The 24,444-nt window shown below is 37.3% G+C and overlaps 1 protein-coding gene across 2 annotated transcripts in view; it reads left to right on the top strand.

Moving 5' to 3' along the window:
• Positions 1-24,444, top strand: part of VPS13B (vacuolar protein sorting 13 homolog B) — an 806,861-nt gene that overhangs the window by 9,571 nt on the left and 772,846 nt on the right. For both annotated transcript variants that reach the window (XM_027776225.1, XM_027776226.1), the window contains one exon: positions 6,102-6,245. In XM_027776225.1, the coding sequence (XP_027632026.1) occupies positions 6,102-6,245 (144 nt within the window). The remainder of the gene's footprint in view (positions 1-6,101; positions 6,246-24,444) is intronic.

The following is a 24,444-nucleotide window of genomic DNA, read 5'->3' as shown; positions in this document are numbered from 1 at the left end:
AAAAGCAACATTTAAGTAATGTATTTAAAGTGCGGAGGCACTTTAGTGCAAAGAAGTGATGCCCAGTGGCTATACTTGGTAACTGAAAGTTTTAAAGTCCTTCTGGAGCAAATTGTTTGGTTTCCATATATTTTCATTTTCAAAGTCTTTTCTGTTGATTTTAAGTTTAATTCCATTATAGTTAGAAAAATTCTAGATATGTTTTTTTTGAACACAAGAAAAATCGTTAGTTTTATGGTATTGTATAGTTTTAATTTAAACAAAATGCAAACACAGTAGTTTCTGTACTTACAAAATTATAAAGACTTATTTTGTGTCCTTTGAAAATGAGGCTTAGAAAATTGTATGCTAAATAGTTGTTGGATTAAATGTTCTATGAATGTCTGGTTTATGGTATATTTAGCTCCTATGGCTCTTTGTTTATTTTCCATGAATTAATAGATGACCTGTCCAGTAGTCACAAGGGGTGTTGAAATCTCCAACAATTAGATGTTGCAGACTTTCTCTCTTTAGATCCAGAAGTCTGTCTTTTATGTATTTGGGTACTCTGATGTTAAGTGCATAGTATTTTTAGTTGTTATATCTTCTTGGTGAATTAATCTCTTTAATACTGTAATATGTAGTAGTAGTCTTTGTGCCTTTTTACAGTTTTTATCTGAAAATATTGTTTTCAATTTGACTCCAGCCAGCCTTTTAAAAATTTTTGTTTTCATGAAATGACTTTCTTTTAATGAATTTGGTTAAGAGATTTTTTTTGCTATGTGGTGCATGCACTTACCAGAGAGACAGAAAGTGAGAAACCACCCTCCCACCTCCACCCCCCCTTCCCCCCGCCTAGGAGTTATTTGCCCTGCCACAATCCCTTCTCCATTCTTCTCCCAAGATTTTGTGTACACACCCACAAGTGCCCTGTGTACGTTTCAAGCTGCCATCCTGGAATTGAGCTGCAGTCAGCCCCATGAGAGTCCAGCAATGTAATCATTATGCTGGTTCTTTGAGATGACTTTCTAGCCCTTGACTTGCAGTCTATGTATGTCTTTATCAGTGAAGTGTATTTCTTGTAAGCAACATATAGAAGACTCCTGTTATTTTATTCATTCAGACAATTCTATGTCCTTTAATTGGGGAGTTTAATCCATTAATATGTAATTGGTATGTGTGGATTTATCCCTGCCATTTTGTTAGTCATTTTATTAGTTTTTGTGTCTTTTATTTATATTTGTATCCCTTTTGTTTTCCTGATGTAGTATTCGCTTAAGTATTTCTTGAGGAACTGATCTAGTATTGGTGAATTTTTCCAATTTTTGTTTATCTGGAAATGATTTTATTTCTCCTTCCCATTTGAAGAATAATGTTAATGAGTATAGTATTCTTGGCTGAATTTTTTTTTTTCTTTCAAAGTTCTGACTATGTCTTCCCATTCCTTCCTTGTCTGCATTGTTTCTGTTGAGTTGTCTGAGGTTAGTCTGATGGGATATGGTATCCTTTATATATTTATAAAGGATAAATTAATAATTATTTATAGAGGATAAATATATTTTGACATTTTTCTCTTGCTATTTTTTAGACTGTCGTCCTTTTGTCAATTTTGTATGAAGTGCTTAGAGAGTATATTTTTATGTTGAATCTGTTTGGTGTATTTCCTGGATCTGGATGTTTGATGTTTCTCTTGATTTGGGAACCTTTCAGATAGTATTTCATGAAATAGATTTTCTGTGCCTTCACCTATCTTTCACCTTCTGAAATACCTATCATGTGGACATTTGGCTGCTTAATGGTGTCTAAAATTTCCTTCATGTTGTCTTCATTTTTAATGAATGTCTTTTTGTTGGCTTGAATTAAATTGGAGATTTTGTCTTTGCAGAGTTTCTTTTGCATTATCTAATCGGTTGTTGATCCTTTCAAGAGAGATTTCAATTTCCTATATTGTATTCTTCATCGCCAGAAGTTCTGATTCCTTTTTAGGGTTTCTATCTCTGTATAGTGTACGTCCTTCATGTCATGGAATAATTTTTTTTTTTTTTTGAGAGGTTTTTGCTATAGGGCGTGTGCGCTTGCCAGACAGAGAGAGACAGAGAGACAGAAAGTGAGAAATCACCCCCCAGGGGGGATGGCCACGCTGCAATCCCTTCTCCTCCGTTCTCCTCTTGGGATCTTGGGCACGCACACACACGTGCCCAGCATGAGTTTAAGCTACCAGGTCCAGGACGTGAATCGCGGTCAACTACATGGGAGTCCAGCGACATAGCCATTACGCTAACTGCTGGTCCCATGGAATAATTTTCTTATCTTCTAGAATAGATCATCTGTTTTCTGTTGCATCTTACTGAGTTTTGTTATGATGGATAAAATTCCTTATCCAACACATCTATGATTTTCTGTGTTTTAATTATTGTTGATGAGGAGTTATTATGACTCTTTCCAGAGAGATGCTTCCTTATTATTATTATTTTAAATATTCCTTAGGTCTCTGCATTGACGTTTAGGCATCTGGTAGAGTATTCAGTTTTTTTTCAAAGTTTTAGAGTAGCTTCTGTGATGTCAAGGAACTGGGGAGGGACAGCCCTAGTTTGGAAGTGTGCCCCTGGCAAAGTGGTCCAGAGGGGGCTGGAGGTTAACTGCATCTTTCAGCTGAGGTTCAGAGTTTCAGAGGGGAATTTCTCTCATTTTCTTTACTAGAGGGAATGTTGGCATGGGCAGTGGAGCTTCTCTGGAGCCTTACTAGCTTTAGGCAGTTGATTCCTCTTTATACTTCCCAGTAGAAACTATGTGTTCCAGAGATTTTTGTCATCTTTTTCTTGTACTTTGGCAGTCTCCTCTTACTCCTGAGGGATTTATTAGCTTTTTTTTTTCCCTCAGAGAGATGCTAGATGTATTTCTAGCCAGCCATCTTGATTTTTTCCCCTTGAACAGGACGGTATCAGGGTGCTCGCATCACTCCCTCTAGTGAGTCTCAACCACAAGCTCTGGCATCATGACCCCAAGCTTATGTAGCCAGTGGTGCCCTAGCTGCCTCTCTCCATCCCAGCTCCTGTTACTGCAGTCTGTTTAATTTCTCTCAGGCTAGTTGGAGCAGCAACAGCTGCTTCTCTGGCAAGTATCTTAGTTCCTGGACCCTGAGTCCTGGCAGCAGGACCATGCTGCAACCCGCTTAGATTCTATTAGGCTTATGGTGAGAAATACGCAAGAAAGAAGAAAAAATACATTAAAAAACATTTTGTTATTTTTAAATGCTGAATAAATGTTATTTATAGGAAAAAAGTCTCTTTTCTAATGTAGAAAGTCACTTTTTTATGTTAACAATGGTTAGTAGCTCAATTTGTCAGTAGTAATCTAATGATACTAAGTTCGTGAGTTTGATTCAAGTATCTTCTTTTCTTTTTCTTTTTTTCTTTTTTTTGAGAGTTTTTTGCTGTAGGGAGCATGTGCTCACCAGAAAGACAGAGAGCGACAGAGAGTGAGAAAGCGAGAAATCACCCCCCCTCCCCCAGGAGGGATGGCCACGCCGCAATCCCTTCTCCTCCATTCTCGGGACCTTGGGCATGCATGCACACGGCGTGAGTTTCAGCCACTGGGTCTGGGACTCGAACCGTGTTCGACTACATGGTTGTCCAGTGACATAGCCATTACACCAACTGCAGGTCCCTCAAGTATCTTAATTTCTTCCTGAGTAAATCCATTTTTTGCCAGTTGCCACCACTTTGGTAGCCATTTTGCAAATGTATCATTGCACAAGTGAAGAGATGGTAGAGTTGGAAATGGGGGCTCATTGTCCAAGTATATGACTAGCCAGTGGTAATATATCCCATGCTAATAATGAAAGTATAAAGACAGTATAGTAGTGGTTAAGAGCAAGGACTCTGAAATAGTATTTTCCAGTTTTGCGTCCTGGCTCTTCTAGATGATTCATGTGGGAAGCTAATTGACCCTTCGTGCCTCAGATTCTTCATCATAAAATAGAGAAAAGTTTTATCTATTATAGTTATTATGAGAATTAAATGATTGTATGTACGTAAGATGCTCAGAGTAGGGGTACATAGTAAGTGCTTAATAAACATTGTCTTTGTTATAGATACCAATCAAAATATAATATTGTGGTGGCTGAGTAATGCTGGAAGAAATTATTGCATCTTTAAAATTAATATAATAATGAGAAATAATTTAAAATTGTGCCATCTTCTTAGTATAGAGTAACAGATTTTTAGGAGTCAACCCTTTGAAAAAAGCCTGATTGAAGACGTAAATTAGACCCACGCTTTTGTAATAGTAATATGATTTAATAACTCTTTATAAATTATTAAACATGATTTTTAATTGCCAGAGGGCATGTACACTTGCAAGGGAGAAAGAGAGACGGAGAGAGAGGGAGAAAGAGAAAAAGCACTCCATGATGGGATGTGGTCACACCACAATGCCTTTTCTATTTCTTCATCCTGTTAGGATTTGGGTACTCACACACGTGCCTGGCTTGTTTTTCAAGCCACTGGGGTTAGAATTCCAACTATAGTCTGCCATGTGGCATCTGATTCCCTTAACCACCAGGCTTTTTTTTTTTTTTTTTTTTAAAACTATAGGGCACATGCGCTTGCCAGAGAGACAGAGAAATCACCCCCCAGGGTGGATGGCCATGCTGCAATCCCTTCTCCTCCATTCTCCTTTCGGGATCTTGGGCACGCACGCACACACGCTTGGTGTGAGTAGTTTGTCACTGGGTCCGGGCCTCAGACAGTAGTTGGCTACATGGGAGTTCAGCGACATAGCCGTTACATCATCTGCTGGTCCCATAACATCTTTATAATGGGTTCTTTATGAGGAAAATAGTTTTCTAAGCACTTTACATGAATTGATTTAATCCCCAAAAGATATTATTATCCCAGTTTTATTGATAACACAATTGAGGCACAGATACATTAAATGACTCGCTCAGTGTCAGTAGGCTAATTGGGTGACAGAGTTAGAGTTTAAATTTTTGTCTGTTGGCTATAAAATTATTGATCCTAATCACTACTATGCTGCATGTAATTAGGCACATTACTACTATGATGCTAAACCAAGTAGTTGGGGGAAAAAGGAATGAATAAGCTTAATATTTATATTAGCTTTCAGAGAGTTCTAATAACTGTAGAAATGTGATACAAATACAGTTTTTTCTCTTGTGGATTTGTATAAAAAATTTCATCTGAAAGTGAAAGAAACTGGTATAAAGCGATCATGGTGAAATTTATGTTCTTGTTTCTGATCTTTTTACTAATAATAGTGGAAAACAGTCATAAGACACTTTTACTTAGGTGAAGCACAGTAAGTTTTTAAAATTATTTAATTAAATTTTTAGAGAGAAATTTTTGCTATAGGGTGGTGCACTTGCCAGAGTAAAAGCGAGAAATCCCCCTGAGGCCATGCCGCAATCCCTTCTCCACTCTCCTCTCAGGATCTCGGGCATGCATGCACATGTTCCTGGCATGAGGTGGTAGCTTCCGGGTTCAGAACTCAAACGTGGTCGACTACATGGCAATCTAGTAACATAACCATTATGCCATCTGCAGGTCGCAATTATTTTATTTTTATCGTTCAGTTTTTGTCAAGTCATTCTCCTATCTTCAGTTAAACCTTTTGTTACCTTGTACTACAATCAAACTGTTTTGAGGTCATACTTTTATATAGAGATTGAAAAATATATGGCATTGTAGTTATTTCAAGTTCTACTTGTTTATTGCCCTGACTGATACTACCAGCATCATATGTGAGCCTTTATCATTTATTTACCAAGTATTGTTTATTATTTTCATTCAGTTGATTAGGGGATGGTGGCCTGCAGAGCTTAAGTAACATATTATATGTAACTTGCATCATAAGTTTTTTTAGTTTATCTGTAATTATAATTTATTTGTATTTGATGCTTACTTTTTGCCACAATCCTCCAGTCTCCATAGGTTTTTGCCATAGGGCGGGCACCACCGTGCCCGATGCTTACTTTTTAAAAAATAGTAATTCCTAAAATATTTTTGTGTTGGAAATTTCATTTATTTTGAAAGAAAGTGATTTGGATATTAGAATGAGAAATTATTAAGCACTAACTTTTATTTAATTTTTTGTGTTTTAAGGAACTGAAGTTACCATTCACTTTTTTAAGTGGACATATTCATGAATTGAGGATTCATGTACCATGGACAAAATTGGGTTCAGAACCGGTGGTAATTACCATCAATACAATGGAATGCATTTTGAAACTTAAAGATGGAATACAGGTAAGAAATTATTGAATCTAATTGTTCCTACTTATTTTAATAGTTATTTGACATTTCTTTACCTTTTAGAATATGTCAACTGTTACATAAACAAATCTGAGTGTATGTACTTCTCTTTTTTTAAATTAAAAAAAAAATTCTTTTAAGGTTTTTGCCATAGGGCATGTGTGCTTGCCAGAGAGATAGAAAAAGACAGAAAGTGAGACTTCTGGGAAATTGGGTAAGCACACGTGGACTCTCAGCATGAATTTCAAGCCTCCAGGTCTGAGACTCTAACTGCTGGATCCCACTGTGGACCGTGTGGGATCCAGCACCTTAATCACCATGCCGCCTGCTGGCCCCAGTACTTACTATTTTTTACGTACCTATTAAAGTAACAGTTATTTTCAAAAGAGTGTTCTTACATTTGGATAAAACATCTAAAGTATGTTTTCATATTAATTTTACTTAATTGATCATAGCCTTATTAGGGATCATGTAGATTGCTTATTACCTTTATCCACAGGAGAAGTAGGGCCTGTTTGTTCACTTTAGCTTTTGGGAAGATGAACATATATTTGCCTCCACACCAAATTTTTTGTTTTTATTTTTATACTATCTATTTTTATTGCCAGGGAGTGTGCATTCTCCAGAGAGAGAGAGAGAAAGAGAAAAAGAACCCCCCTCTCCCCCATAGGTCATGGTCATGCCTCAATCCTTTTTTCTCCATTCCATGAGGATTTGGGGTATGTATACATACATGCACAGTGTGTTTCCAGGCACCAGAGCTGGGATTTGAATTGTGGTTGACATGTGGGGTCTGGTTCCCAAAGCGCAGTGCCTAACCACTGCCTTACAAGGTTGACCTTTTCGTTTGAAATTCTAGTATTAGAAATGGGATTTTTCTTGGGCCTATTTATTTATTTATTTTGAGAAGTTTTTGCTGTAGGGCTCACACGCTCGCCAGAAAGAGAGACAGAAAGTGAGAACCCCCCCCCTCCAGGAGGGATGGCCATGCTGTAACCCCTTCTCCTCCATTCTCTTCTCAGGATCTTGGGCATGCCCGCACACGCACCTGGCATGAGTTTAAGCCACCGGGTCCAGGACTCCAAATGCGGTTGATACATGGGAGTCCAGTGACATAGCCATTACGCCAACTGCTGGTCCCTCTTAGGCTTATCAATTGCTTCTTTGACCTGTCTTATATTTTTTGTTAATTTTTTTTGGGGGGGGGGCAAAGATACAAAATTGGTTTTAAGGAGTTTCTACCAAAATTTTCCTAATCTAGGAAGCAAATCGATTATGTTAGCATCTTATGAAAAGTAGCATGTCTGTCATTCATTTTTATCTTTCCTAAGTACATATTTAACGTTTAAGTTTTAATTTTTTTTTTTATTATAATTTGCCAGAAGGTATGTGTGCTCACTGGAGGGAGATTGGGAGGGGGTGGCAGGAAAGCACCCGTCATGGAGAATGGTCATACCATAATCTCTTCTCCATTTCTCCCTCCTTTTGAGCACTCACACATACCTGGTACGATTTTTAAGCTGCTAGGTCTGAAACTTGAACCACGAAGTGACTTTGTGAAATCCAGCTGCCTTAACCACCATGCCACTGGCTGTCCCAGTTTTAGTTTTAAGGAAGGTGATCTAGAACCAGTTGAATCAAGAACTATATTAAAATAGCTACTTTGTTTTTTATTTATTTATTTTTTTGAGAGGTTTTTGCCATAGGGCGTGTGTACTCGCCAGACAGGCAGAGAGACAGAAAACGAGAAATCAAGCCCCAGGGGGATGGCCATGCCGCAATCCCTTCTCCTCCATTCTCCTCTCGGGATCTTGGGCATGCACACACGCGTCTGACTTGAATTTTAAGCCACCGAGTCCGGGACGCAAACCGTGGTCGACTACATGGGAGTCCAGCGACGTAGCCATTACGCTAACTGCTGGTCCCTTAAAATGGCTACTTTCTTAAGAATCTTTTTTTCTTTGGAGAGGTTTTTTTTCACTATAGAGCGCGTGCGCTCGCCAGACAGACAGAGAGAGACATAGAGACAGAAAGCGAGAAATCACCCCACAGGGGGATGATCAGGCCACAATCCTTTCTCCTCCATTCTCCTCTTGGGATCTTGGGCATGCACGCACACGCGCCTGGCATGAGTTTTTTAAGCCACCGGGTCCAGGACATGAACCGTGGTCGACTATGTGGTAGTCCAGCGACATAGCCATTATGCTAACTGCTGGTTCCCCTTTTTTAAGACTATTGAGGCTGTTTTAGCGTATCTTAGCTATAACTTCAATCTCTGCAAAATTAGAGTTATTCATAAATTATTAAAATGATGAGTGTCATGTGAAGTCATTATGCTCAGATATTTTTCCCATTTATGACATTTTTGATTCCAATTCTTTATTATCCAATTTAGCTTAATTAATGTAGTTCCTAGAAGTAAACAGGCCATTGTATTCCCATGAAAATTTATTTTGTGAGCTTTCACTTTTAGAGAGCTTGATATTACAATACACTTTTATTTTACATTTGTATTTGGTAATACAGTACTTAAATGGTTCTTAATCATCATCTGTTATTGCAATTTATTTATTTTTTGTTAAAATCTGGACTTGGTTATACCACCCATGCAGTGTTTCATATAAAAAGAAAAATCCAGACACTTAAGTATTTTTTTCAATAGGAAGGTAGAAGTTTCAAGACCAGATGTCCCATAAGAAACACATTTTAAAAGAGGCAAATTACAACTAATTATAGAGGCTACAGAAAAAGATTTGTAACACATGAGTTAGTGCAACCTAGAACTAATATTTGATATTGGACCATGCAGATGGCTACTGCAGGAATGATCAGATTTCCTGTTTGCATGGTATTTGAGACCTGAATTTTGTGGTGTGTACAGCAAAAGGTCAAGTGTCATGAATGTAAACCACTCTCAAAACAAGTATTTTTTACAGATGTTTAGAATTTGGGGGTAGAAAGGATTTTTGAAAATTGCAATTGACATATGGACAAATTATTTAGCAGTGTACACCCCAGGAGAATAATACTAGAGTTTATCCTACTGATTGGAATAAAATTTTGAATAAAAACATTATAGATGAAACACATTTAAAGATAGTTTATGTTCCTATTTTGAGGAAATAGGAAAGATAGTATGCATTAGGGTGAAAAAATTATGCCTGTTAGTAAAACTGAGTATGTCTATATATAAATTACTTCAAGTTATTACACTAGAATCATACAGAAGAAAAGTCTTCGTTTCTGAATAATATTGGGTTGGGTTAGGGGGAGGCTTTTAGAATTATACACATTAATGTTATGTGGAAAAATAATATTAATACATGGGACTACTTTAAAGTATTAGAAGATAGAAATATGAAGTTTAATTCAGATAGGTTTTACAAAAATACCATATTGTTAAATGCCTTGTTGAGAAGGCATGCATAGTTTGTAAAGTTCAATTTAATTCCACAAACATTTGTTGAATTTTGTTGCCTACTCTGTAATACATTGAAATTTGTTGCCTACTCTAATGCATTGAAAAACACTGCTAAGGTATTTATATATTTTTCTAAGCAAAGACATTGAGAAAGGGAGATTTATGATGATCAAGTGCTTACTTTCTACAATACACTGAAAAGTACTGCTAAGATATTTATATAACCTTCTAAGAAAAAGACATTTACAAAGGGAGATTTATGATAAACATGACTGGTGATCATGGTTGTAAAACACTGCCTTAAGTAATCAGTGTACTTGATTTTTGGATGAGAAAGTGACCAAGTGGTGCTGTTTGGTAACATAGAAGGACACCTTGATGTGCAGTCTGAATTATTTTTTAATGTTTTGAAACTTCACTCATAAGATACTAACTGGCCCAGCTATGGTACCATGCCCTATTTGATGCTGCTACTTGTCAGACTGAGACCACATGCAAGGGCCAGGTTTGATTCCCAGCTCTTCCTGAAAATCTAGATGCACTGATGTATGTGTGTAGTCCCAGATACTTGGGAGGCCAAAGCAGGAGAATTGTGTGAGATTATGAGACCCAATTAAAAAAAATTGCACATTATTTATCTTGTAAGATATATCTGTTAGTCATTATCCCCATCTTTAGATCCTGTGGACTTGTTGCTTGTGAACTGTTTTTTTTTTTTTTTTTATTTTTTCCTTTGGACTTCAGATATATATTTTGATTAATGATACATTACTTTTACTCTATTAATTCTTAACTTAGCACATAACTCACATTTATCAATAAATTACACTTAACTATGTATTCCTCTCTTTTTTTCATATTCTTGCTTATTCACCCACTGTGGGCCTCATCTGCAAAATGGAGTAAGACTTGTTTTGCAGGTTTTTTTATTCTATGATTGGTATGCTTTCTTTGCTCATTGCATTAAGTCTTGTAGAAATACTTCTCGAACCTAAAGAGTGTATTAAATTAAAAAAAATTTTTTTTTTTTTTTTTTAGATTTTGCAAAAGAGTGTGTGTGCTTACCAAAGAGAGAGAGAGTGAGAGGGAAAGTGAGAAATCACTTTGGGGCTCTAGGGAGATGACCAACCTGCAGTTCTTTCTTCTCTTGGAATTTTGAGCATGCATGCACATGTGCCTCGTGTGATTCTCAAGTCGCCAGGTCCAGGACTCAGTGGGCTGCGTGGGGGTCTGTGTGGGCAGTGGGCCATGTGGGAGTCCAGTACCTTAACCACTACGCCACCTGCTGACCCTAATACATTTTTTAAAAGTATTTAGTTATTCTGTGTTTTTGAGCCACCAAAAAAGTAAACGTTTAAAATATTAAAAAAAAATTTCAATATTTTTTTATTATAATAGTTATTATTTTAGATTTGCTATAGGGCATGCACAGTTACCACACACACACACACACACACACAGAGAGAGAGAGAAAGAGAGAGAGAGAGAGAGAAAGAGAGAGAGAGAAATAAAGTGAGAAAGCAAGCTACCAGGTCCAGGACTTAAGCTGTGGTGGGCCATGTGGAAGTTCAGTGCCCCAGCCTCCACACTACCTGCTGGCCCCACATTTAAAATATTTTAACTGAATGGATACAGCCATTTGTAAGGTTGTTTCTGTAAACAACCATAGCTGACCATGTGGGATCTACCTCCCCCAGTCCCTGGGATATGGGGCTGGCCAGAATTTTATTTACCTACATTTATTATTCATAAAAAATTAAATCTTTTGAGCCTAAACCAAAACTTTAAACAATTTGAGTTAAAGAACAAAGTTTTTTGGTAATATTTGTACTTGTAAACCCTGCTTAGGTGCTTAGAATTTTGACCATCTTCTTTCCTTGCATGTTTAGGTGCTGAGAAAACACTTTAGTGACTTGGGTAACTTTAAAAAGAATAGAAAGGGAGACCAGCAGGTGGTGTGATGGTTGAGGCACTGGACTCCCACAGTGCTGATGATGGTTTGAGTCCCGGATCTGGATCTGACGTCTTGCTTTCCCACTTTCTCTCTCTTTTTCTCTGGTCAAATTTAAAAAATAATGACAATAATGAATAAAATTAAATAACTTTAAAAAAAGAATAGAAAGGTATCATATCCTGTTCTTGAAACTTAGGTACTGTTAAGTTAGAAGATATCTTGGTAGGGCCATTTACAATATTTCCATGGCTTATTTTTATTTTTTTTTTAAAGCACTTTAAGCTCTTTAAAGGAGGCTGGATTAATTGCATTGACTACCTTTTCCGAAATTCAGAAGGGGCTCAGGATTGCTGATTTAAGCTGTGCAATTTATTGACTTTTGTTCTTTCACTTCTGTTGTTATAGACAAATGATTATGGTGATAATAATAGCAGATAACTGTCATATTTTCCCTATAGCTTCTTTATGTCCCAACTAAGAAAAGTGTTTTTCTTTTTTTTAAATTTTTTTAATAAATTATACCTAGTGTCTTTACTTCTACTGAGGAACTCTTGTATGTTGTGAATGAGATGAGTTATTTGGTACTTTTACCCGTGTAAAGCTCAAAGACAGTACATAGTTGTTAGTTAACTTTACAACAATTTCATGTCATTCCAATCTGATTTTAAAGAGTTTTAAATGAATCTGGTACTGAATTTACTCACACGTAGTGGGCATGTGCCAAATTCTTCTAATAAATGAAATACTCATTTTAGGTGCAGCAAGAATGAAGGTGGTTCAGAGCCCTATTCTATTTTTACTGTGTATCTTGAATATCTGAGACATATTTAATTTAAAAATCCGAGATTATTTTCTAAGTTTGTTTTGAGATTTTTTCTTTTTTAGAGGTTTTTGCCTTAGGACATATGTGCTTGCCAGAGAGAGGGAGAGACAGACACAGACACAGTGAGATGGAAAGTGAGAAATCACTCCCAGGGGCGGGAACGGGGAGAATGGCCATGCCTCAGTCCCTTCTCCTCCATTCTCCTCACAGGATCTTGGGCACGCATGCCCACATGCCTGACATGAGTTTTAAGCCAACAGGTCCTGCATTCAAACTTCTGTTGGCCATGTGGGAGTCTAGTCACGGAACTGCTACGCCATCTGCTGGTCCTTTGATGTTTTCTTAAATAGGAGAAATAGATACTTTTGAGTTTTACTCTGAATAAAACTTATTGCCAGAGTACATGTGTGGTCACCAGAGAGAGACAGAAAGAGACAAAGACTCACCCCACCAGTGGGACATAGTCACACTGCAATCTCTCAATTTCTCCATCTTGGTGAAATTTCAGGCATGCACAGACATGCAGCCTTTGTGTTTCTCAATGTATTGGGGTGGGGATTTAAACCATAGCTGACCATGTGGGATCCGTCTCCTCCAGTCACTGGGATATGGGGCTGGCCAGAGTTTTATTTACCCACATACTCTTAACTGATTTTTTTTAGTGTAACTTCTTTTAAAATTATTTCTAGAAGTTTAGTTCTCCCCCACATTGCCATAATTGTCGTATGGCTCTTTAATATGACAGAATCTTCTGTCATGTCTCTTAAAAATCCGAGGTGTATTTATGTCATGTACCTATAGTTTTAGCTAGAATTTAAACCAAAGAAGTGAAAATATTTGCATGCTTGATAGTTCTATTTAAAATTCGTTTTCTGTTTTCCAAAAGCACAAGTTCCTTTCTTGAACATTTAAGTCAGAAATTAGTAAGCCAGTTTATTTTTGAGAAAATTTTTGTTCATTAGTAGATTTAGGTTTTCAGATTTTGTCTAATTTCCTACCACATGTGTTTATGTTATCTACTAAGTACTTCTAACACCAAAGTTAATTTCCTCCAACGTTTTTCTCAGATGTTCAGTCATGCAGTTTGATGAAAATTGTTTCCCTAAATTGCCATCTGTAGTCTTGTTGAATTTTTCAGCGTTTTTAATGTTTGAAAAGTCATATGCAATATTTTTGCTTTATCATTCTGTACCATATTTGTATTTGCATAGGTTGGAAGTAGGTTGCATTTCATTCTTGGACCAAAATGTTGAACACAGTCAGGGTTGGTTTATTTCAAATATTATTAAGAAAAAATAATTTTATTCTGACTTTGCTGAGTTTGGTGTAGAGTTTGGTGACTTGATCCAGAATTGGTATGCTACCACTCTTCTCCACCCCGCCCCCACTCCCAATTTGTTATAGGGTGTGTATGCTTCCCAGAGAGAGACAAAGAGAGAGGGAAAGTAAGAAAGCAACCCCCTCCCTTCAGGGAGGATGATGACCACACCACAATGCCTTCTCCACTTGTAATTTTGGGCACAGATGCACATGCCCCTAGTGTGTTTTTCAGGCTGCTGTGTCTGGGACTGAATCACATAGTTGGCTATGTGGGATCCACCTGTCTTAACAGTCATACCACATGGCTAGTCTGCTATTATTCTTGACTGTGACACTTTATGTAATGTTCCTTCAAGTCTTTCTATAGTGTCATCTCATAGGTTATCTTCTTTGTTATTCTAACTAGTCTGTCAGATTAAATTAGCCTCAAAGATATGAGATAGCTGTTTTAATTAGAATCTCTGATTGTGACAAATGACTTCAGAATTATCTTCTGTTGTACAGTATGCAAATAAAACTTTCTTTGGTTCTATATGGGCACCTACCTACTTGAGCTTTTCTGGGATTTGGAGAATTTGTATACTTTCACAGGATAAAATTTCCCCTTTGTTTATGTTTAAACAAGATTTTGTATTTACATGATGGCCTTTTGATCTGTAGAACACTAATGTGCTCTGTTTTTTATCTGGGATTTGGTGGGTTTACTTTTAGTAATGTTTAAGGGTTCTTATTTTTTCATATTCTTAACTATTTTGATAATAGCCATCCAAATGACTGAAATAATTCTGCAGTTCAAGTCTCAGATCCAGCAGTTTGAAAATGAGGCATGTGGGCATACATGCCCAAGATCCTGAGAGGGGAAGGGATTGCAGCATGGCCATTTCCCCAACAGGTGATTTCTCACTTTCCCTCTCTCTTTTTTTATGTCTCTCAGGTGAGTATACACATCCTATAGTAAATTTTTTAAAATAAAAATAAATACATAAGCTATTCCATACTAAAAATCATAAACCACATGTGATATGTTGACTTTTCCTTAAAACTTTCAAAAGTAGAGAAAGGTTTTATATATCTCATTAACCACTATTCCCACAGCATTTAGTACTTTGCTTTCATACTCAGTAAACATGTTGAATAAATACACTTTTCAACTTTTCCTTCAAAGAAAGGAAGTACTGAAATGGTTTCATATGTAGTATACCTACAATGTGTAGTGCCTGTTTTCTGTTTTATTCATCAATGTAATCTAATTATTAATTATGTCGGCCTGATGACCTTGACAGGGTAGACTAAACTCTAAAGAATCTCAACAGCATCATAATCCTCACCAGCGATACTAAACCAAAATTCCAGAAGTCATCCTAGAACTTCCTTCCCCTCTACAATCTCCTCTGAAATCAATCCCATCTCTCCAAAGTCACAGTCAGTGACTGAGTTCCATCTGAACCCCACTAGTTATCTCCTAAAATACAGCAAAATAAACTAATTCTATGAAATAAACTCCTCCAGTCCTATCCTGTACTGTGAAAAGCCAGTAAATTTCCTGAATTACCAATTTGATCAAGGTGCTTACCACTGATTTATTACCTTAAAATAATTCAGTGGCTTCCTGTTCTCTGCACAGTAGTACTTTAGCATTTTTATTTTGGGATCCTTTACTCTCTTAAAAATTACTGAGAATCCCAAAGATGTTTTTGTATGTGTCATTTATATCTATCCATATTTAGCAATGTAGGAAGAAAAATAAGTTTTTATAAATATTTATATTTGTGTACATACTTTATCATTAAAAAATCCATATGTTAATGTAAATAATTGCAATTATTTCTAGTTCAAATAATTTAAAATAAATTACAATTTCAAGGCCCTCTACCATTTGCCTTGTTTCTGGCTTCTTTTTATAGCCTGATGTTTCACAGCTCTCTGTTTTACCAAAATTGAACTACCTGGTTTCATTTCAATAAGACCTCTGTTTTCTTCTTTATTACCTTTTTTATTTTTTCCTTTTTTGGAGACTTTTTTTGCTATAGGGCACGTGCGCTTCGCCAGACAGACAGAGACAGAGAGACAGATAGTGAGAAATCGGGATGGTCACGCTGCAATCCCTTCTCCTCTGTTCTCCTCTCAGGATCTTGGGCATGCACGCACACGTGCCTGGCATGAGTTTTAAGCCACCGGGTCCGGTACGCGAACGACGGTCAACTACATAGGAACATAGGAGTCCAGCGACATAGCCACTAATGCTAACTGCTGGTCCCTTTATTACCTTTTTTTCATTCATGTCTTTTCACATTTTTTTTTCAAATCTCATGTCCTTTGTGGTGTTTCCTGTCTATTCAATCTCATTATGATTTCTCCTTTATAAGAATACATGGTACTTAATAATATGCTCTTTTTTTTTTTTTTTTTGAGAGGTTTTTGCTATAGGATGTGTATACTCTCCAGAAAGACAGAGAGAGACAGAGATACAGAAAGCGAGAAATTACTCCCCTGGGGGATGGCCACGCTACAATCCATTTTTCATCCTTTTCCTCTGGGGATCTTGGGCACACACGCGTGCCCGGCGTGAGTTTAAACCACCAGGTCTGGGACTTGAACTGCAGTCGACATAGCCATTACGCCAACTGCTGGTCCCAATATATTCTTTTTTGAGAGGTTTTTGCTATGGTTTTTGCTGTAGTGTGTGTGCGCTTGCCAGAAAGGCAGAGACAGAGAGACAGAAAGTGAGAAATCACCCCATGGGGGGGTGGGAGAGGAGGCCACACCACAATCCCCTCTCTTCTATTCTCCCGGGATCTTGGGCATGCATGCACACATGCCCAGTGTGAGTTTAAGCCACCGGGTCCGGGTCTCAAACCATGGTTGACTACATGGGAGTCCAGTGACCTAGTCATTACACCAACTGCTGGTCCCCCAATATACTCTTTTTTTTTTTTTTTTTTTGAGAGGTTTTTGCTATAGGGCACATGCGCTCGCCAGACAGAAAGAGACAGAGACAAAGCGAGAAATCATCCCCCAGGGGGGATGGCCACACTGCAGTCCCTTCTCCATTTCTCCTCTTGGGATCTTGGGCACGCACGCACACGCGCCTAGCATGAGTTTAAGCCACCGGGTCCGGGACTCGAACTGCGGTCTCTACATGGGAGTCCAGCGACATAGCCATTACACTAACTGCTGGTCCCTAATATACTCTTTTTAAAAGAAGTTTTGGCCTTAGGGCACATGCGCTTGCCTGAGAGAGCAAGATTTAGAGAGAGAGAGAGAGACAATGATAGGGAAAATAAGGAATCAGCTCCCAGGGAGAGTGGTCACGCTGCAATCCCTTCTCCTCCTGGGATCTTGCGCATGCATGCTTAAAACTCATTCTGGGTCCGAGACTGCAACTTTGGTCGGCCATGTGGAAGTCCAGTGATATAACTGCTGTGCCATTTGTTATCCCCAATGATATACTCTTTAGTTGGTCTTTTCTGGTAGGAAGGTACTAGACCAAAGCAGTTAACATTATATATTTTTTTTTTTTGGAGAGGTTTTCGCTATAGGGTGCGTGTGCTCGCCAGACAGACAGAGAGAGACATAGAGACAGAAAGTGAGAAATCACCCCCCAGGGGGGATGGTCACGCCACAATCCCTTCTCCTCCATTCTCTTCTCGGGATCTTGGGCATGCACGCACATGCACCCGGCGTGAGTTTTAAGCCACAGGGTCCGGGCGCGAACCGCAGTCGACTACTACATGGGAGTCCAGCGACATAGCCATTACGCTAACTGCTGGTTCCCATCATTATATCTTTTAATAGCAGTGTGATTTTCTTTTTTTTGAGAAAGTTTTTTTTTGGAAAAGAGGGAGAGCAAGAAAACACCGCTGGGGGAATAGCCACACCATAGTCCTTTTTCCTCCATTCTCCTTTCAGGATTTTGTGTGTATATGCACCCAGCATGAGTTTTAAGCTGTTGAGTCTGTGACTCAAACCATAGTTGACTACGTGGGAATCCAGTGCTGTAACCATTATGCCATCAGCTGGTCCCTAATAGCAGCGAGATTTGAATCATCGTTTAATCTCTTTGTGCTTTAGTTTTCTCATCTATAAAATGGGGATATTATTATACTGAGTGGGTGGACTAGGTGGATTAACAGTGGTATAAATGGGGGCCAGCAGGTGGCTTAGTAGTTCAGGAGCTGGACTCCCACATGGTTGGATGTGGTAAGTCCAGGACTCTGGCTTGAAACTGATGCCAGGCATGTGTGTTTGCATGAGAATGGAGGAGAAGGGATTGCAGCATGTCTCTGCTGTGGGATGATTTCTCACTTTCCCTCTCTATGCCTTTCTCTATCTCTGGTGACCACATGTGTCCTATGGTAAAAACCTTAAGAAAAAAAAAAAGGAGTGGCATAAATGTAGTAATGTCTTTAGTGGTATGTGACATGTTGAAAATATCAGTAAAATTTTTAAAAAAATTGCTAGAGGGTATGTGTGCTTGCCAGGGAGGAAGGGGGAGAGAAAGATAAAGTGAGAAAGCAACCAAGCACTGTACCTGGGGGAATGTTAACACTGCAGTCCCTTCTCCTCCATTTCTCCTTTAAGGATTTTGGGTACACATCCACACATGCTAGCGTGTTTTTCAAGGTGCTGGGTCCTGAACTTGAACCACATAGTTGGCCATGTAGGATCCAGCTGATTTAACTACCATGCCGCTGGCTGGCCATCAATACAGTTTCAGAAATTGATCTCTTTTTCTTCTCTCTCTGTGTTCCCCGTCCTTCTGTCTTTCTACTTTCCTTAAGAGAAGCCCTTGTTTTTCATTCTCAGCTACTTGCTGTCTGACATATGTAAATCCTAAATAAAGGAAACTGCTATTTCTTTGTGACAAATACAATCATTAAGTAACAATAAATTGTTCTTTGTTATGTATATGGGTATTATCCCTCAGTTGGTGGGTAGAATATCTGGGTAAAGGTACAATCTGTTATGCTATTTCTTTTTTTATAAGAGGTTTTGCCTTAGGGTGCATGTGTTCACCTGAGAAAGACTGTGAGAGGGAAAGTGAGAAATCTGCCCCCAAGGGGGATGGCCACATCACAATCCCTTCTCTATTCTCCTCCTGGAATCTTGGGCACACACACACGCCCAGTGTGATTTTCAAGCCACTGGGTGCAGGGCTCAAACTGCAGTCAGCCATGCCGGAGTCCAGTGATGTAACTATTACATCATCTGCTGGCCCCTCTGTTAGGTTATTTCAGAGAAAATAAATAACATAACACATACTTTTTTTTTTTTTTTGCTTTGGTATTCTTTGCTTCTGAGGAAAGTTATATACAAGAAAACAGAGTATAGAGTATAGTTTTATTAATCTATTCAAGTACTCAAATTTCCACCCAGTGAATTCTGATAAAAAATTTGATAGTAGAATAGTTTAGGTCAGAATGCCTTTGTTTATATTTTTGTTTTTCTTCCTTAATTTTCTTCCCATTTTACCTTTCAAATCTAAGAGTGGATCTAATCACTTTAGTAGTTTAAAAGAGGCAGAGGGAGAGGTGGCATTCTGAAACACAGCCAGCAATATGAAGAAGAAAAGGACTGTCATAGACAGCAACGAAGAACACATTTTCCCAAATACGTGCTGCTAACTGGGACGGTTTGTTTGTTCTGTGGCTGGAGCAGTAGCCTGGGTCAAGTGGTTATGTGGGTGAAAAGAAGGCAGGAGAGAGACTGCTAAGAGCTGCCTGGAGAAGACAGATCTCTTAGGTTCTGTTAGTATTAGCATGGATTTCAGAGATAGAGGAGAGGCCCAGCCACACAGAAGTATTTATTTACATGGGATGAGTGTGAATACAGTGAATACAGTGATCTCTTCTGTCACTAAATGTGGCCCAGTGCATTTGGCTTTGACCAGTCTCCTCCTTTTGAGATGATTAAGTAAAAGAATGCAAGGGAAGGTTACTCTTCCATTGTTTCCCAGCTTCTTACCCCCACCTTACCCCCACCCTTGTGACTAAGAGTCATTTGAGAAGAGATCGATGCATTCCTTTTTATTTAAGCATGTTCCATACTTTTTTATTTTATGACTAAAATTTAGTTTATTTAATACTGCTTTATTGCTTTCAGATAGAGGTGAATTTGAGATTCACATAGTTGTTATCAAAACTGATGAATGTGTTTTCCCTGGTCCCCTCTAGTATGCCCCCAGTATACTTCTGAATCTGTAACTGTCTGTCTCTCTGACTCTCACAAGTTTAGTGTTACCCTTAGGGATTCTTTCCTGCACCTGACAATTGCCATTACATTTATCGCAGAGGATAGAGGGGAGTGTCTCCTAAGAGCCTTGTAGCAGTTCATTTCCAAGCCCCTTGCACTGTTTTCAGTAGCCTTTTGTGCTTGCAGAGTTTGGCGCCAGAAGCATGAAGAACATAAAGCACTCTACCACTTCTTAGTTCCATCACTCACTTTCTCCTCCTTCAGCTCTTTCTTGTACTTTAACTTTTTGCAGTGTTTTTAGACAGTGACTTGGAATGATTCATTCACCTGTTTTAGGCTTCGTCCTTGATCTGTTTACACCATTATGAATCTGGGAGTGATGTTTTTGATTTTAATTGACCTGTCCTATAAAGGGTAATGGGAGAGAACAGCCCTTCTTCAAGAGACAGACAGCTCCATGGCTCCTGCGATCTAGCCATTTTGGGAGAAAGGAAGATGTCTCACTGATAACTGGGCCTCCAGCATACAAAACTCACGTGATTGAACTTCCAAGTTTGGGAAGAAACCGACCATCCACCAGATGACCAGAAATTGCTGCAGGACCACAAGAAATATGGGGAAGCAGGAAAATACCTCTCCCACAAGGGAAAAGGATAGCTCCTTTTCATCCACACACAGTTCAATGGAAATCATGGAAATGTCTGATAAAGAATTCAGAACATTCATAATGGCAAAGCTAACAGAGATGGAAGAGAAGAGAGACAAGGAACTGCTGAAGAGGAAGGAGAAAGGAGTTGAAGAGTTCCAGGAGGTGAGGAAATTCATGCAAGATCTAAAAGATGAATTTCACACTTTACAAAAGAATCAGATGAAATGTTAGAGATGAAGGCTATAATACAAGAAGTCAAAATCTCCCTTGAAAGTATTAAAAGCAGACTAGATCATACAGAAAATAGAATCTCAAATGTAGAAGAGAAAATTGCTGGCCTAGAAAAATCTACCATGAAGATTGAGAAAATGGCCCAAAAATTTGAGAACAATATGCGAGAAGTACTAGATATAATTAAACGTCCAAACATCCGGATAATAGGCATCCCAGAAGGTGAAGAGACTCATAAGGGCATTGATAATCTATTCCATGAAATCCTACAAGAAAAATTTCCAAACCTGGAGAGGCACTCAAAGATTCAGTCCCAAGAAATACAGAGGACCCCAAATAGAATCAACCCAAGAAGATCTTCTCCAAGACACATTATAGCCAGATTGACCAAAACCACAGACAAAGACAAGATACTAAGACTGGCAAGAGAAAAAAGGCAAGTTACCTACAAAGGGTATCCCATCAGACTAACGGCAGACCTCTCATCGGAAACAATGAGAGCGAGGAGAGAATGGGAAAATGTATTCAAAGTATTAAGGGAAAAGCAATTTCAACCGAGAATTCTGTACCCAGCAAGGTTATCGTTCATTTGGGAAGAAAAGACACGAACTTTCCCAGATAAACAAAACCTGAAAGAATTTACCAGCACCAGACCGGATCTCCAAGAAGTTCTTAAGGGAGTGCTATGTCAGTAAAATTAAATGCAGACACACAGAAATAAGAGTTCAGAAACTAAGAAAATGGGCAACTTAATTGTAGGGCCAAAAGCTGGAGTTGAGTATTACATCCCAGATTTCAATCTGGAACATCGAACCTCAACAGATACAGAAGAAAGATTAAGTACATGAGACTGAACTGATGAAACAGTATTCTACGACTTGACTAAAATATTGCTGCTTTTCTTCTAAGCTTTGTTGTCTGGTTTTAAGGACTTTTGTCCTGTCTTCAGCTATCAATAGATTCATGTTCCGACTATTTGAACAGAATACTAACCTGTTTCTAGGCTTTAAGTTTCAAAGAAATATCCTTACCAGTTCAAAACTGCTTTTCTTGAAACCATCGGCTGATCTTGCTATTGAAAGTAGTTAGATTACTTATGATATTGTGTGACCAACGAAATGTTGGGGGAAAAGGGATTGAAGACAACTGTAAAAAAACATATATATATGAAAGTAGTAATGGAATTTTATGGATGATAACATGCATGATTAAGCCACCATGCAGTTTACTCTAGAGGGAAAACCACATTTAGTATGTTGTGATGATGCTCAGGGAATGAAGGTAAATTAAAAAAAAAATTCAGAGAAATAAAAATACTAAAACTGTTACCAAAATTTAAAGAAAAAACTGTGTATTTGATGACCACAGTAAGCTTTATAGCCCTAGCTAGGTACTATTTCATAGTATGTTCATTCTACACTGAGGTTTATGCCTAAAGTCAGACATGGGTTCTTGTGTATGTATATATCAGCTGTGCTTGCTATTGCAAATATTTAGACAAATTAAGTTCATTAGCAAATCAATTAAATGGGGGGGGGAAGACATAGAAAGCAATCATGGATACCAGAGACAATGGGAGGAGGGTTGGGCAGGGTAGAGGGTTAGGGATAGGGAATCAAGGATGGCAAAAAAAAAACCCCAAAAACCAAAAAAACCCCAAAAAACGCAAAATATACAAGACATAAGAAATGAAAAATTGTTTGTTGATAACACGTATGTTGATGTGCTTGATTGTGCCAAGACAGTGTATTTTGGATGAAAAATTCAGTTTGTATACTGTAATGATGTATAGCATATTAGTGTTAAAAAAGAAAAATTAAAAAAAGAAAAAAAAGAAAAAGGTAATGGGAAAAGTATGCAACACAAACCTCTGATCTGTCAGAGTGAAAGTAATGGATCTATTTACATACAGTTTATTTGTAATGTTTTTCCTCTATTAAGAACTCTCGTAAGGAAATGACATTCTGCTTGTTTCATGAGGAGCAAAGGGCAGAATTTTCAGAAATAGCTATGTGGTCCCCAAGAGAAAACATTCCTTTGCCATGAAACATTATTACCAGACATTTTTGGAAAATTGAAACCTAAATAAGAAAGATAAATCTATAATAAGTTTGGGGTAAAAAAACTCAACATATTTTAGCTAATATTTTCAAGAACAGTTTTAAAATTTTTATTAGTAATTATGATTGTCCAATGGAATAAAAATGTGTGATAATCCAAAGTGATGTCTCTGTAAAAGCAAATGATAAATTCAAAACTAATGATGGAAGTAAATCCAGTTTTGATACTAAATATTATAATTATGCTTGTGTTACCTTCTTTTTGTTTAATTGGGCTAGGCTCTGAATGGAAGCTCACTTGTAATTGATATAATTAAAATGTAATTGAAATGAAAAATTCAAATTAAAAGGATTATTTTCTAATTACTATATATACACATATATATATACGACATATATATATGTCATAATTTCCTAACTGTAGTTTAAAATAGTGATTACACATTTGGTAAAGTTTGTTTCATAGTATATGTTCCTGAGTACCATGATTAATGCTTATTTTTTAGGCACACTGAAATTTCAGGTTTATTATAAATTTTGTTTGAATAAGTACAGTTTGTTTTTCTTTTGAATAGTAAAATATGTGGCTTATAGAGAAGCTTTTGCTCACTTTAACTATTAGAAAACTCACATTTAGTCTACTTTACCCCTTTTTGCTATTAACTTTTAAAAAATAAAATAAAAATAACTTGTTCTTTCTTTTGCTTTAAAATGTTTGTCATCTCATGTATGCCAGATTTATTGGACTGCAGTAGTTTTAGTGCATTTTGGCTGGAATGTTTATTATGACATCACTGTAATCTATATACAGTATGTGATTTCAGATGGTTTCAGTGTTAAATATTTTCATAATTATGCTAGTTTTGGCAGTTCACTTGGAACTTTTTCACATCTCTTTAATGAACATGTTTCACTTTTGGGCTTTTGAGACACCACATGTTTCAGAAATTAATAGTGTGCTTTTAATGTTAACGTTGTGCAGAAGTGTATGACTGTGGACAATTTTAAGGATATAAGTTGAACTAAAAGTAATTACAGTAAGGTTTTATTCATGGTAGTAGTCTTTAGTATTTAAAAACTATAACCTCCCCCAAAATAACAGATGTCATTATAAAGATTGAATAGTGAGGTTATTTTGAGGAATGAAACACTGTGATGTTTGTTTTGCATTAACTTAAAATGACCATAAGTTCATGTGAAAATTTTCTTTGTTTATGATAGTAAATCTTTTACTTTTTGCTTAGGTGAGGTTTCAAATTTTTCCTCATACTGGATCACTGACATTTGAAGCCATGCTATCTTATCTTTATTATTGTTTTTCTTTTAATGTAGTATGAATAAAAATTTTTATTTTCTAAAGAGGTGTTATGGATCTTATTTGCCTCTAGTACCTTACTCAGTTGGTAAACTTAGTGATTATTCTTTTTATTGCTCTTGAAATTTTCTTTTAAAAAATATAAAATAGAAAAACTAAATTTAACACCATTCTTGCAAATTTTATATAATAGGGTTTTTTTTTTTTTTTTTTTTTTTAAGTTTAGCC

The sequence above is a fragment of the Tupaia chinensis genome, unplaced genomic scaffold (assembly GCF_000334495.1).
Source record: "Tupaia chinensis unplaced genomic scaffold, TupChi_1.0 Scaffold000646_1, whole genome shotgun sequence".
NCBI lineage: Eukaryota > Metazoa > Chordata > Mammalia > Scandentia > Tupaiidae > Tupaia > Tupaia belangeri.
This window is presented reverse-complemented; position numbering and strand designations above follow the sequence as displayed.